This window comes from Podarcis vaucheri (genome assembly GCF_965113315.1).
Source record: "Podarcis vaucheri genome assembly, chromosome: 7".
NCBI classification, from domain to species: domain Eukaryota; kingdom Metazoa; phylum Chordata; class Lepidosauria; order Squamata; family Lacertidae; genus Podarcis; species Podarcis vaucheri.
Window position 1 is genome coordinate 75,439,802 of NC_138765.1, and position 13,493 is coordinate 75,453,294.

At 49.1% G+C, this 13,493-nt stretch overlaps 1 protein-coding gene and 1 long non-coding RNA gene across 5 annotated transcripts in view; one reads left to right on the forward strand and one right to left on the reverse strand.

Moving 5' to 3' along the window:
• The window catches only part of LOC309536539, a 253,860-nt gene that overhangs the window by 169,931 nt on the left and 70,436 nt on the right, over nt 1-13,493 (reverse strand). The gene's annotated exons all lie outside the window — the stretch shown is intronic.
• The window catches only part of DVL1 (dishevelled segment polarity protein 1), a 129,712-nt gene that overhangs the window by 42,373 nt on the left and 73,846 nt on the right, over nt 1-13,493 (forward strand). For all 4 annotated transcript variants that reach the window (XR_014221495.1, XM_082230033.1, XM_082230034.1 and 1 more), the window contains exons 3-4: nt 971-1,092; nt 3,653-3,765. Coding sequence is in view for 3 of the 4 variants with exons in the window: in XM_082230033.1 (XP_082086159.1) it covers nt 971-1,092; nt 3,653-3,765 (235 nt within the window). In the remaining variant the exon portion in view is untranslated. The remainder of the gene's footprint in view (nt 1-970; nt 1,093-3,652; nt 3,766-13,493) is intronic.

Consider the following 13,493-nt stretch of genomic DNA (forward strand, 5'->3'; position numbering starts at 1 on the left):
AGTCTTCCTCCTCTGATCGCCCTCCTCTCTTCTCTGTCCAGCCAGTCCATGACAGCGCCCTGCAAGCAGATCAGGATGAATGTACATTGGACCTCCCATGAGGTCTGCTGCAACGTGTTGCTAAGTCAATCATAGTGTATTAAAGGTAAAGGGACCCCTGACCATTAGGTCCAGTCATGACCGACTCTGGGGTTGCGGTGCTCATCTCACTTTATTGGCCAAGGGAGCCGGCGTACAGCTTCCGGGTCATGTGGCTGGCATGACTAAGTGAACCAGAGCAACACAAGGAAACGCTGTTTACCTTCCCGCCGGAGCAGTACCTATTTATCTACTTGCATTTTGACGTGCTTTCGAACTGCTAGGTTGACAGGAGCAGAGACCGGGCAACGGGAGCTCATCCCGTCACAGGGATTTGAACCGCTGACCTTCTGATCGGCAAGTCCTAGGCTCTGTGGTTTAACCCACAGCGCCACCCCCGTCCCTTAGTGCATTAGGCGTGGGTGCATAGTGCATTGGGGTGGGTTTATACTGGGCTATCCACATATAATTCTGCTTTATTAGTTGTTCTGCAGTAGTTCCCCAATGTTAGGAGCTTTATTGCCATCTGGGAGGGGGCAATTCTTGTACTTAAAAGCAGGTCAGAAAGGAACCTCTGTGGTATGAAAAGTTACAGGATTTCAGCAAATGGGACGCGCCTCCACTCACCGTTCTTTCTCTGGCCTCTGCACACTTCCTTTTCCTGCTTTACTGTGACTGAAGCAAAGGGCTACATACGGTGTTAAGTTTTTCTGCAGGGATGCATTACTGTTTTGGGGGTTTGGGGTGTGTGTCATTTTTTTAAACAAAGCATTTCCCCACGTTTCTGCAAACAGGTGCAATTGAAGAACTGAGAAAAGCGTTGCACTTTTGGTGGTTTAAATGCAAACTGTGCCCCTGCTTCTGACTCTGTCTCCTCTCTTGACTCTTCCAGCTGGTCCTGGCCGAGAGCTCCCATTCGGACGCCGGTTCCCAATGCACCGAGAGCCACACAGATCTTCCTCCTCCCATCGAGAGAACAGGAGGCATTGGAGACTCCCGCCCCCCTTCCTTTCAGTACGGCTCTTTAAAATATATGTATATGGATGTATTTATTAATGTTTTTTCCTTTGTCGCAGAATGATCTAGGTTCTGTCACTTCGTGTCAAGCTTTTGCTATGGCTGAGAGGTGTACTTACTTTCCAAAATAAAATTGGAGCTTTTAAGCACAAAAAGGCTCTTTAAAAGAGAATATAAATCAGTTGTGGGGAACTTGCAGCCTGTGGCTTCCCCGTTTAGCTCACAGAGCCATTTTGGCCAGGCCACGGAAACCTGCCTATATCTGACATCATATAGGGTGACAACACCATCTGACATTATCTATGATGATGACATCATCTGACGGTACATATGATGACACCACCACCTGAGATTATATATGGTGATGACATCATCTGACATCATGTATGATGTTAAGTGTGGAGCAGGTAAAGAGATGTCTGGGCCAGGTCACAGGTCCCGCAAGAGCCCTGCACACACACCCTGAGGGACCAGCTGACAGTCAGCTGGTCAGTGCTTGCAAAGCACCACCCACAGAACTACTCAAGCCCCAGTAATCAGCTGATAAATCAGCTGACACCCTTGTGATGTCAGGTGATTGACAGGTGGAGGCGTTCTCTAACCCCGGTATAGACATAAGAATATCCCATCCTTACAGAAGCTTTCACTTCTTCATTTCTGCCTGAGTTCCTTATCCGTGTGAGCCTTCCTGACTGGCAGGTGATCATTACTTGAGTTTGGATTATTCATTCCCTGCTGCTTTGCACACTAAATTTGTCCCTCCCCATCCCTACTAAGTCTAACAACCTGTGGAGGGCCTCAGGTTCCTCTGTTCTTCCTTACAGGCAGAGTAAGAACAGATGCTTGGTTTGGGGTTGTTCTTGTATTGCATTGGTGACTAGAAAAACCACCTGAGTGTCACCCCTTAGAAAACAAAAACAGAAGGTTCAGCCTTGCAGAACTGGAAAGTCAAGAGCGCAGAGATTTTGTCCCTTCCTTGGCCATCTCTCCAGCTTTTGCTTTTTCTTCTCCTGGAAAGAGTCACAGCCACTTCTGTGCCTACTTTCTGCCGGCCTCGTGAGGGGCAGGGAAATGGAGGGCTTGTGTTCCTGCTGCTGCTGCCAGGCCTGACTTCTATCCTCTCGTTCTCTTGCTGCCCCCTTGTGGCTCTCCCTTCTCCCAAGTGCCTGGGCAGCTGCCGTCATGTGATCGGCTGGTCTGACTCGTTCTTTGTCTCCCTCTCACACGTCTCTGTTTTCCTGGGAACACAGGGAGCCTCTGGACACCGAGTCAGGTCACTCGTCAGTAGCTCACTGGTGTCTACACTGAACGGTAGCATCTCTCTCAGCTGTTCCCAGCTCTCCTTTGGGGATGGAAGCTGGGCCCTTCTGCATGCTACAGTTCTTCCCTTCAGATACCGGAACCTGGAAGCTGCTTTATACTGAATCAGATCATTTTATTTAATCATCATCATCATCATCATCATCCAGCTAGCTCAGTATTGTCTGGCAGCAGCTCTCCTGGGTTTGAGATAGAGGGCATTCCCAGCCCTCCCTAGAGATGCAGGCCACCCTGCTCATATTTTACATTGGAGGAGCCAATGAACTCACATTTTGGACCTTCTGCCTGCAACCAATATTCTATTCCGGGCATAGGCAAACTGTTTGGGACTACAATTCCCATCATCCCTAGCTAACAGGACCAGTGATCAGGGATGATGGGAATTGTAGTCCCAAACATCTGGAGGGCCAGAGTTTGCCTATGCCTATTCTATTCTACATTTCTATCCAGGAAGCTCAAAGTTGCGTACCTGGCTTCTTCCCTCTTCTCCTTTTTGTCCTCACAGCAGCCTTGTGAGGCAGGTTAGTCTGAGAGATAAGAGCGGCCAGCCCGAGGTCACCCAGTGAGTTTCATGACTGAGTGAGGACGGGATTTGAACTCTGGTCCTCCCAGGTTCCCGTCTACGATTCTTAACCGTTGCACCAAACTGACTACACCAAACGGACTGAATTTTAGATCTGCCCTCTGCAAAAAGACAAAAAAGAAATGCATTTGTTACCATTGTGAAAACTGACCTACTGCAAAGCCTTACCCCTGCATGTTAGGGTTAGCTCACTCGCCTTATCCCCACATGTACCAAGTCTACAGGGCTAGCTGCCCAGTCCAGCCTGAAAACAACTTCTGGTCGCTAGATGGCTCTGCTGAGACAGGTTGGTTGCAGGGTTGGCACCAAGAGAACAACTCTGGTCTTTTTGCATGAGATGAAAAAACGGGCCATATCTGTAGGGGTTAGAACATCATTTTAGGACTGGGGGAGCTGCAGCATGCTGCATCCCTCGCGAGATATGTATTAAAATATGTTTGCCCGCCTATAAGAAACAGCTGCCATTCTCTATCCACACCTGAGATGGCACTGTATGGGGAGGACTGTACCATATGCCCAACTGAATGCTTTTGAAACCATTTTGGATCCAATTGCAACAGACAATCAAAATGAACCCCGCCAGGGTTTTGGCAAAACGGTATATGGGCTTGTTTCAAACGCCGGTCACGTCTTGTGCTCTCTTCATTCTTACAGCCCAAACGCCGCAAGCAGCCGAGATGGACTGGACAACGAGACGGGGACAGAGTCCGTCATCAGCCACAGGAGGGACCGACACCGGCGGAGGAACCGAGAGGGCCACGAAGACAGTAAGTTGGCGCTTCCTTGCTTTGTTCCCTTTGAGGGTCCCTTCGGTCGTTGTCGCCAGCTTCTTTTGCAGAGACCGATCTCAAATATTGGCTTGGGGATTTTGCAAAACACAAATGAATTGCATCACACCGGCAAGCATCACATAGCGTTCCATGGGTTGCTTATTTGCACTGCCAAGGACGGGTCAGCTGATAGCACATCACTGCCGGTGCTGCCTGGTTGGCTGCCTGGTGACCCAGGACACGGCCTTCTTGGTGGCAGTTTTCTGTTTTGTGGACTGCCCAGTCAACCCAGTGAGGTGCGCCCGTCTCCCTCATTATTAACGTTCAGGAGGAATGAAGAAACATTCTAGTTCACCCAGGAATTTGACGGCTGGGTGAATGGTTGGGAGATACTGGGGCTGTGTCCAGTGCTAACCCTACTCAGAGTACACCCTTGAAGTTAATGGACATGACTAACTTGGGCCTATTAATTTAAACAGGCCTATTCAGAGTCAAACTCCACTGGATACAACTCATTGCTCTTAGCGGTCTTGAAATTATTAGTTGGGAGAGTGTGTTGTTGTTCTCAAATGTTTTAAATACGGCTTTATTTCATTTTTAACAGTATTGTTTTATGTGTTTGCCACCTTGGGCACCTTTGGGAGAAAGGATGGCTTATAAATTATTATTATTATTATTAGAATGATATATTGCAAGTTCAGTTGTGCTATTGGGGGGGGGGAGAGTTGCAGTGTATATGTGGTGCCCACAACAATTCCATTGGTCTGCAGATGCAACTATGTGCCCAAAGATTTGCAAGCCCTGATCTGTCTGCCAAGATGTCTGTCTGCCCAGATGTCTGTCTGCCCATGTCTGCCCAGAAGCTTCCATTTTGCTTTACCTTTACGTACTTCCTTTCTTACATTTATTCCCCCCCCCTCTTCTCCAGGGAGTTCAGGGTGTGGCATGCACAGTTCTACCCCCTCCTCATTTTATCTTCACAACAACCCTGTGTGGTGGGTTAGGCCGAGAGGCAGTGACTGGCCCAAAGTTGCACCTCCTTTCATGGCTCAATGAACCCTGGTCCTCGTCCGGCACTCTAACCACTACGCCACACCGGCATTCCGGGGCAGAGAGCGGTGATTGTGGGAAGCATGCCCTGTGTCTAATTCCCATCACAGTGCATTAAGAACTCTGCCCATGCACCTTTTATTCCCTTTCCAGTTTAAGTAGCAGATATTCTGCCTGTCGCTCTGTCAGGACAGTAAGAGCTATTCAGCAGTGGAACAGACTCCCTCAGAAGGTGGTGGACTCTCCTTCCTTTAAGCAGAGATTGGACGGCCATCTGCCAGGGATTCTTCAGCTGCGATTCCTGCCTTGAAGGGGGTTGGGACTGGATGACCCTCGGAGTCCTTTCCAGCTGTACAATTCTACAATTTGATCAGTGGAACTAGTGAAAGGATTCCTGTGGCTGTGATCCGTTGCATTCTCAACCCCCTTCCCTGTTGTGCGTGTGCCGTCCTCTGAAATACACACATTTGCGTTGACCTTCTGCGGCTTCACCTGCAAAGCAAGGTTCCCAACGACTGCTAACAAAAGATTTATTTTGTCCTCCCCCCCGGCTTGGAGGGAAGTTGGCCTTTTGCAAAGCGGTTTCCAAAACAGAGCAGGTGGGAGGTTGGACAACAGAGAAATAATTACACGGAGCTGGGGTGGGCAGGCAGATGGAGGGGGGAGCGATTGGGGGAAGTGTATGCCCTTGTGGGAACCCCATGTATTTCCCCTTTTCAATTTAATTAGTAGATATTCTGTCTGTAGCCCTGTCTGCTTTTTTTGACAATGCAAACGAGAGACACCTTTTGTCCCACAGAGAAAATGAAGGGTGTGTATGTCCCGCCTCCTCCTGAAACAACATGGATGGTTACTGGTTGGAAAAATTGACCAGGTCCTGTTAAAAAGGGGGAGGGGGCTTAATTAGGAGCATGGGAGGTCTATTCTTGGGACCCCTTCCTTGCTAGGAGAAAGATTTCTTTTTCTTTTACCACTACCACCACTTCCGTTTGCTAAGGATGAGCAAGAAAAGAGGGACTCAGTTAGGGAGGTAATAAAGAGGAGGGGTTCTCCCCGTCCGTCCGTGCTCAGAAAGTTTTAGAGTCTCTGCTGTGTGGTGTGTTGTTCATTGTTTCCACCCCTTCCAAGTGTCAAGTGCTAACGTAATTGATTGGATGCTGGCAGAATGGCCCGTTCCGTGGGAACCTAGGGAGCTGCCTTCTACAGAGTCAGGCCATCGGTTCGTTTATCTCAGTATTGCCTACACTGACTGGCAGCAGCTCTCCAGGGTTCCAGGCAGGGGACACTGACTGGCAGCAGCTCTCCAGGGTTCCAGGCAGGGGACAGTCCCAGCCCTCTCTGGGACTGGGAAAGTGGAGTAATGCTCTATTATTACATCAATAAAAGGCAAAGGACCCCTGACCATTAGGTCCAGTCGTGGCCGACTCTGGGGTTGCGGTGCTCATCTTGCTTTATTGGCCGAGGGAGCCGGTATACAGCTTCCGGGTCATGTGGCCAGCATGACTAAGCTGCTTCTGGCGAACCAGAGCAGCACACGGAAACGCCGTTTACCTTCCTGTTGGAGCGGTACCTATTTATCTACTTGCGCTTTGACGTTCTTTCGAACCTATAAGTTGGCAGGAGCAGGGACCGAGCAATGGGAGCTCACCCTGTCGCGGGGGTTTAACCCACAGTGCCACCCACGTCCCATTGAGTACATCAATGCCCTGATGCTAAACACAGACTCACTCACTCGCTCGCTCCATTTTGGGGACCTCCAAGCAAGATCATGGCGGAAAAGTCTCTCGGTGGCTATGTTCCAACTCCAGGATGCCTCTTGAGAAACCAGTTTTGCTGGTGAGCATTGGTGGGAGAGGGACATTGGCCTTTCTTCCAACTTGTGGGCTTTCCAGGGGCACCTGGTTGGGCTGCTGGAACAGTAGGCCTCTGTTCTGACCCAGCCAGGGCTCTTCTGTACTTTTGAGTATTGGGTAGCACCTGTTATTCACAGGTATACTTCCTCTAAGTATGGAGGTTCCATTGGGATACCTTGGCTGATGGAGTTGCCCGCCATGACTTATCAAAGCGCTTGTCGCATCAGATCCGAGTTCCACCTTGCCCAGCATGCTGCTAGCAGCTCCCCTCTGACTTGTGGACACCTCTGCCTTCATTCCTCTATAAAGCCGGAGCATTAGGCTGTCCTTCCTAATTAGGCGTCACTTGCCAAATGGCTGGGGCTGTGTTTGGCATCTTAATTAACTCGGATTGTCAGTTCAGAACAGAAACGCCTTCCTTGATTTCTCTCTGCCCTGGCCTTTCCGAGGTCCTGCAGGATTCGCACTCAGAAGCATTTCCTTGACCCCCTCGGGCTGCCCCTGCTTCTTCCGATAAAAGCGACAGAGGCTGCGGTTCGGCCCCAGGAGAGAAATGCCTTGCCTTAATTGTCACGGCGGATCGGAAGGCCCTTTTCTCTGAGAGCCCTGGCGGCCTTTTCCATTCTCTGATGCTGAAGTGTGAGGTGATGAAGGTCAGGCGGCCGAGGAAAGCCTTGGTCATTATCGGGGAAATCTGACTGAAGTCCGCAATTGGTACGGGAGAAGTGGACGCCCCGGAGGCGGAATGATCGCCTGTCTTGCTTTGGAGGGTGGGAAATGTGATGGAGACATCTCTTGTCTTCACAAAATGAAGGGGCAGCAAAGAAGGCCAAAGGGGCCAAGAAGAAAGGCTGGTTGTGATTCCTCCCATCACAGAATTTGCTCGTTCGGAAGGAACAGTGTTTCAAGCCACTGCTACAGGAGCTTGTGGAGTGGAGTGGTTCAAGGCCCAGGCCCAAACCCTCTTTTTGCTCTCAGGCTCAAAAGGTGGTAGAGGGTCCTCCATCAGAGGTTTTTAAACCAGGCATAGGCAAACTCAGCCCTGCAGATGTTTTGGGACTACAACTCCCATCATCCCTGACCACTGGTCCTGTCAGCTAGGGATGATGGGAGTTGTAGTCCCAAAACATCTGGAGGGCCGAGTTTGCCTATGACTGTTTTAAACCGAGACTGGATGCCCATCTTTTGGGAATTCTTTGAGCTGCGATTCCTGCATTGCAGGGGGCTGGACTAGACAACCTTTGGGAGAATCCCTCTCAACCCTACAACTCTATGATTCTAAGCTCATCGCGAGTGGCTTGAGGCCAGTCGCCACCTCTCACCCCAACCTGGCTTTCAGGGACATTTGTGAGGATGAGATGGGCAGTTTGAATCAGGAGAGTGGCCTGATCTGAATTGCTTCCCCAGCCATTGAGTTTCCCTTCCTGTCTGCCTTCTGGATCCTGGCTCCCCTCCATCCTAATTCCTGTGGGCATGCTAGTGGGCAGCAGTGGTGGCAGTTGCTGGGGTGTGAGCAAAGGCTTATGGCAACAGTGAGCAACTTTTTTTTTAACACGAGGACCACATTTCATTGGGGGTTATCTGCTGGGGGGCCACAGGACAGGCTGCAGCTGATGAGAAGCCCAGGAACCTGCCTTGTACCAAGTCTAACCAGCCCACCCACCTAGCTCAGTGTGGTCTACACTGACTGGCAGCGGCTCCCCAGGGTTTCAGACAGGGGTCTCTCCCAGCCCTACCTGGAGGTCCTTGAGTTGAGCACCTTCTGCATGCAAAGCGAGTGCCCTAACCAGTGAAATGCAGCCCTTGAGACAAATGAGCATTGGAAGCTGCCTATCGCCCGCCTAGCTCAGTGTTGTCTGCACTGACTGGCAGCGGCTTTCCAGGGTTTTTAGATATGGGACATTCCCAGCCTTACCTGGAGATGCTGGGAACTGAAGCCAGGACCTTCTGCATGCAAAGCAGGTGTTCTGTCTGCTTGCCCTGGCAGTGGGCAGAGCAAAGGCAGGCATAACCTGTTCTCTCTCTCTGGCGCCTTATCTGGTGACCCCCCAAAACTTGGAGTTGCCCACTTCATCTCCTCCTTGCTCTTCACCCTTCCAGTGTAGCCTAACCAGAAGACTGCAAAGCCGTCTCTTCCCCTTGTCCTCTCACCCGTTCGTCTACTCTAAAGGACACCAATTCCAGACCTCCCCAGCTGCCCTCCATATCCTCCTAAGCTGTTAACGTGGCCCAGCCAATCTCCCTGCTCTTAGCTATTTTCATCTCCCTTCATAATCCACCCCCAGCCAAACCCCTTCTGTTGCAGCCCTCTTGAGCAATTGACACACACGGTCACGTTTTCCTCAAAGTGCCCAGAAACCAAATGCCAGGCTCCACGGTTGACTCCCTCATGGGCCCTGCGAATAGTCACGGCAAGTAGACTGTGGATCCTTTTCATTAGCTGTGAGGTGGCAAGCCCAGGTTTGTAGGGGGTTGTCGGAAGACTACGACAAAAAACTGGAGAGGAAATCGCCGATGCGCTCCTATTTGCCGCCTGTCTGGAATGGATGAATGTGAGTGGAATTTGCTGCTGCTGCTGCTTCCCATCTGCGATATGTACCGTATTTTTCGCTCTATAAGACGCAAAGACGCACCAGACCACAAGACGCACCTAGTTTTTGGAGGACGAAAACAAGAAAAAAAAATATTCTGAATCTCAGAAGCCAGAACAGCAAGAGGGATCGCTGCGCAGCGAAAGCAGCAATCCCTCTTGCTGTTCTGGCTTCTGTGATCGCTGTGCAGCCTGCATTCGCTCCATAAGACACACACACACTTCCCCTTACTTTTTAGGAGGGGAAAAGTGAGTCTTATAGAGCAAAAAATACGGTAATCAATACGTTTCCCTCCGTCATTTGCATTGTGTTTCCTTTGCATTGAGATGAAAAGGGCGGAATAACGTATAAAGAGGACACAACTTAGGTAGATTACATGAGTTACAAAATTTCACAGTGGAAATTTTTCAGTGGAATATTTGAATTTATTATTACGGTCACAGACCAGTTCCGACTCACTTACAAGATCAGAAAAATCATAAAACACAATGGGAATAAATTGAATTGCAATTGGGTTTAGCAGAGATAATTCAGATTTAACAGCAGTTAACAATATACATTAAATCTTGATCACTAAAATATAACCTAAAACTATATCATTTAAATCCTTAATCATTTTGGTAGTACAGCTTGTTCCCTAAGTTTTATGGCAGTCGCACAGAATTTGGCCACGCTTAGCGTGATCTCTACATCCTTGTCCTCTACCAGGAGTTTTAGACATTGGGGTTCGGATCCATTTTTCAGTGGAATAGAAAAACAATGCTGTGTGCGAAAAATACAGAGCGGAACAGAAAACAATGCCTTCTGGCATCCCAAGGCCTGAACTTGATGGGGACCTACAAGTTGTCCTAACTCTTGCATGGTTCTGCACGTTCCCAAGCATTCGCTCGTCCTGTTCACACATTACCTTTTGGAAGTGTACATTAAAAAAGAAAAGAAAAGCACCAGCTACTTTGTTGGTCTGCTGCAATGAAAGGGTCTTGTGGCTCCTTATAAAGACCAGGACATTTTTTTTATAGCATTATATTTCATGAGCCAAAGCCCACTTTGATGGATGCATGGAACAGTATTTTCACTTGTAGCATCACAGAGCTGGAAGGGAACCTCAGAAACCATTTAGTCCAACCTCCTGCGCAGCACAAGAGTTAGTGGGTGCACAGTGGTTCAGTGTTAGAAGCTGGAATTGTGGGGCACCTGCCAAGAAGCCTCACATCCCAAAATGTAGCCCCACTGCTGACCCCTGGGGCATCGTGAACATTCTCTGCTACTCCTCCCTGTTCTTCATTTCTTCTCAGTTTGATGGCAAGTCATCTACTGTAGCCTACATTTATACACGATTGTGGCAGTGCTGATATTTTGCTTGCTGTGCCTATTTCCGCTTGCTTATAATCCTGTGTGGTTTTGCATTCGGACATCTTTTATTAGCCTTGCTTTGTATGAAGGCCATGCGTTGCCCACAGTCTCACTGCAGAAGGCAACCGATCACATAACAAGCTAGTTCTTTGTGCAGCGTTTGCTTGGCTCTGTGGTGGGGACAGGTGAAACTTGTCACTTCTGGTTCCCCTCAGCTTCTCACTCTTCCAACCTTAAGTTCTTTTGGCCACATTTCTGCATCATTTTACAATTTAGTTATTTTTTTAAAAAAACAATTCCTCACAATTCCTTATGTTCTTTTTTTAAATAAAAAACCTCACCAAAATTTATCCATTTTGTTGAAGCTATTTTGCCTAACGGAATGCATTTTTCTTTGCTGTTTTCATGGACAGACACCCCCCCCCCGTGTGATTCCTCCCCCATGTTTTTCCGGTCGGCGAACTGCGCCGCGAATTCCAGAGACTTGCAGATCGTGAAGGAGAGTTTTGTGCGCACGCTTCGGTTTGGCGTGTGTGCTTTACGTGTGTGTGTGTGTGTGTGTGAATTAGGTAGGCTCTCATGAAAACAACCGACCAAATTTCTTCCCCCGCCTCGGACCTGCGGTGGCCTGTGACGAACTCTGGCGAGCCAGGAAATGGTAGGGAACGTGACCATTGGGAGACAGTTTTGCATAGCTCCCTCCTCATTGGCCTAACGCCGAGAGGGGGACGTGGCTTGCCAGAGGCAAATCTGCATATGCCGGCTGGGGTGTCTTAAGGTATCTCCTAGCACAGGGAGCCTGGGCCGGGGGCTGGTTCAAAGAGACATTCGAGGCATCTCAGCAGGCGAAAGTTGTCCTCCATTCCGGATGAACAGGTACAATTTTGCTGTGTGGACGGAGGTGCTTCAGGTTGTTTGTCTGGAAGCTGCAATTTGGGAGGGATGAGAAGCCTCGGGGGCAATTTCCCCTCCTGCTTTTCCCCCTTTGTCGCTCTTACAAACAAACGAGATCCTTGAAAGCTGAAATACTCGGTTTTAACTCTTGTCTAATCCCACAGAAGCTTATGTTTCCTGAAATCCAAAATCCAAGTGCTTTGGTTTGAACCGGGGCTTGAGGATTAAGCTGCCCTGCAAAGGGCTTTTTAATTTTTTTTTTTACACTTTGGGCAACCATTTTGTTATTCCCAAGGAGCCAAATAAATCCTGCCTCCCTTCGTCTGCTAAAGGGGATCGCGGCAGTGGCTTAGCACAACTCAGGGAAGCTGAAATGCAATACTGCCCGAAAGGGAGGCGGCGTTCGCACGCAAGTGACTGAAGGCGCAAGCTGGATGGTGGCACATGCAGCTGCCAGCAATTTCCACAGATGTGGCGGTGCTTTTTCTAGCCGCCTTAAGGCTGGGAATCCCCTACTGCAGAGATACCCATTGTGGCAGGCACCCTCCAGGATATTGCTGGACTGCCTCTCCCATCAACCCCCTATGCCCACAAGAAAAGATCAGGCTGATAGAAATTGGGGCAGAATTCAATTTGGTTTGCCTGCAAATGTGAGCATTTGTACTGTCTGAAGTGGTCTGCAAACCGAAAAGCGGCAGCCCTTCAAAATTCACACTTCTCCGAATTTTGCAATCTGGTTCTTAAGACCCAAGTTTTGTATACAGAAGTGTGTCTATTAAGGCAAAGTGTGAACAGAAATGCATTCGTTTGTGAGAACCGTACACACAGAAATCTGTTACTTTGGAGGAAATTGCTTTGGAAACACCTATATATTAGGGGAAAGCGCTTATAAACTTGCATGTTATTAGGGAAAATATGCTGGTGGGTTTTTGGAAAGACTCTTTTTTAAAATGTACAAACTGAGGGCGTTGAATGTTGAGAATTGAACTTAAAAGCTTGGGGAAAATTAGAAAGAGGGAGAAAACCGAAATGACAGATTCATCCATCCCCTTTCAGACATGAGGGGAGCCACATCCCAGCCCCATCTGAGTATATATGTCCTGCCAGCCACTGCCTTGTTCCTTAATGATGGTCTGAAAATCTAATCTCATACAACTTTTTGGGCCTTCATACGGCAATTTTTAAAAATGCACACATTTCAATAATATCTCTCCACCAGCACACCACTGCCCCATGCCTCCTATCACTATAATCCAGCACAGTTAGTTGTAAATAATCATGCAAATTTGAAATGGCTTAGGGATGAAGAGCCTTTATCCTGTGCATCCCAGGATCCCAGTCTTTAAAAGGATTTGGGGGGGTTGCTGGGAATAATTACAAAAATGAAAGTGACCCCTTTCATAACGACCCCCCTTTATTTGTGGCTGCAAAGTGTTTTATTCGTGTTTTATTTTCTGCAGCTTCGGGGAAGATCCGGCGCTTGGCGGTAGACTTTGTTCCCTGCGCGAAATATCTTCTTGGGATTCTCTCCAGGAGCAAAGAGGCTTCCTGATCTCTCTAAGCGTGCTTTGCGCAGTCTCTGAGTCTCTTTGGTGTGGAGTTTTGCTTAATGCTTCAGCGGGGTCGCTGAAGATCTTTACGTGGTCTCCTCCTCCTCCTCCCAAATACACCTGGGATAGCTTTGTTCAGAGCGTTTGGCTTCTCTTCCTTAAACGTACACCGGCTATGAGCTGAGAGGTTGACACCTCAACGTGTTGTGGTCGCTGCGGATTTGCTGGGCTTTTTGCATCGAGTGGTGCACGCCGCAAGCTGGCAACAGCTGGTGCTCCCTCTGCCCGAGATGGTGACTTCTGCGTTTTGGGAATGTTTGGGCCGTGGTCGGCCGCAGCAGGATGGACCCTGTGTGGTGCCACAGCTGCGTCCATGCTCCCCTCTGAGACCCGCCAGCAGCAGGAAACACTCTCCCCCCTGGGGGTGTCGCCTT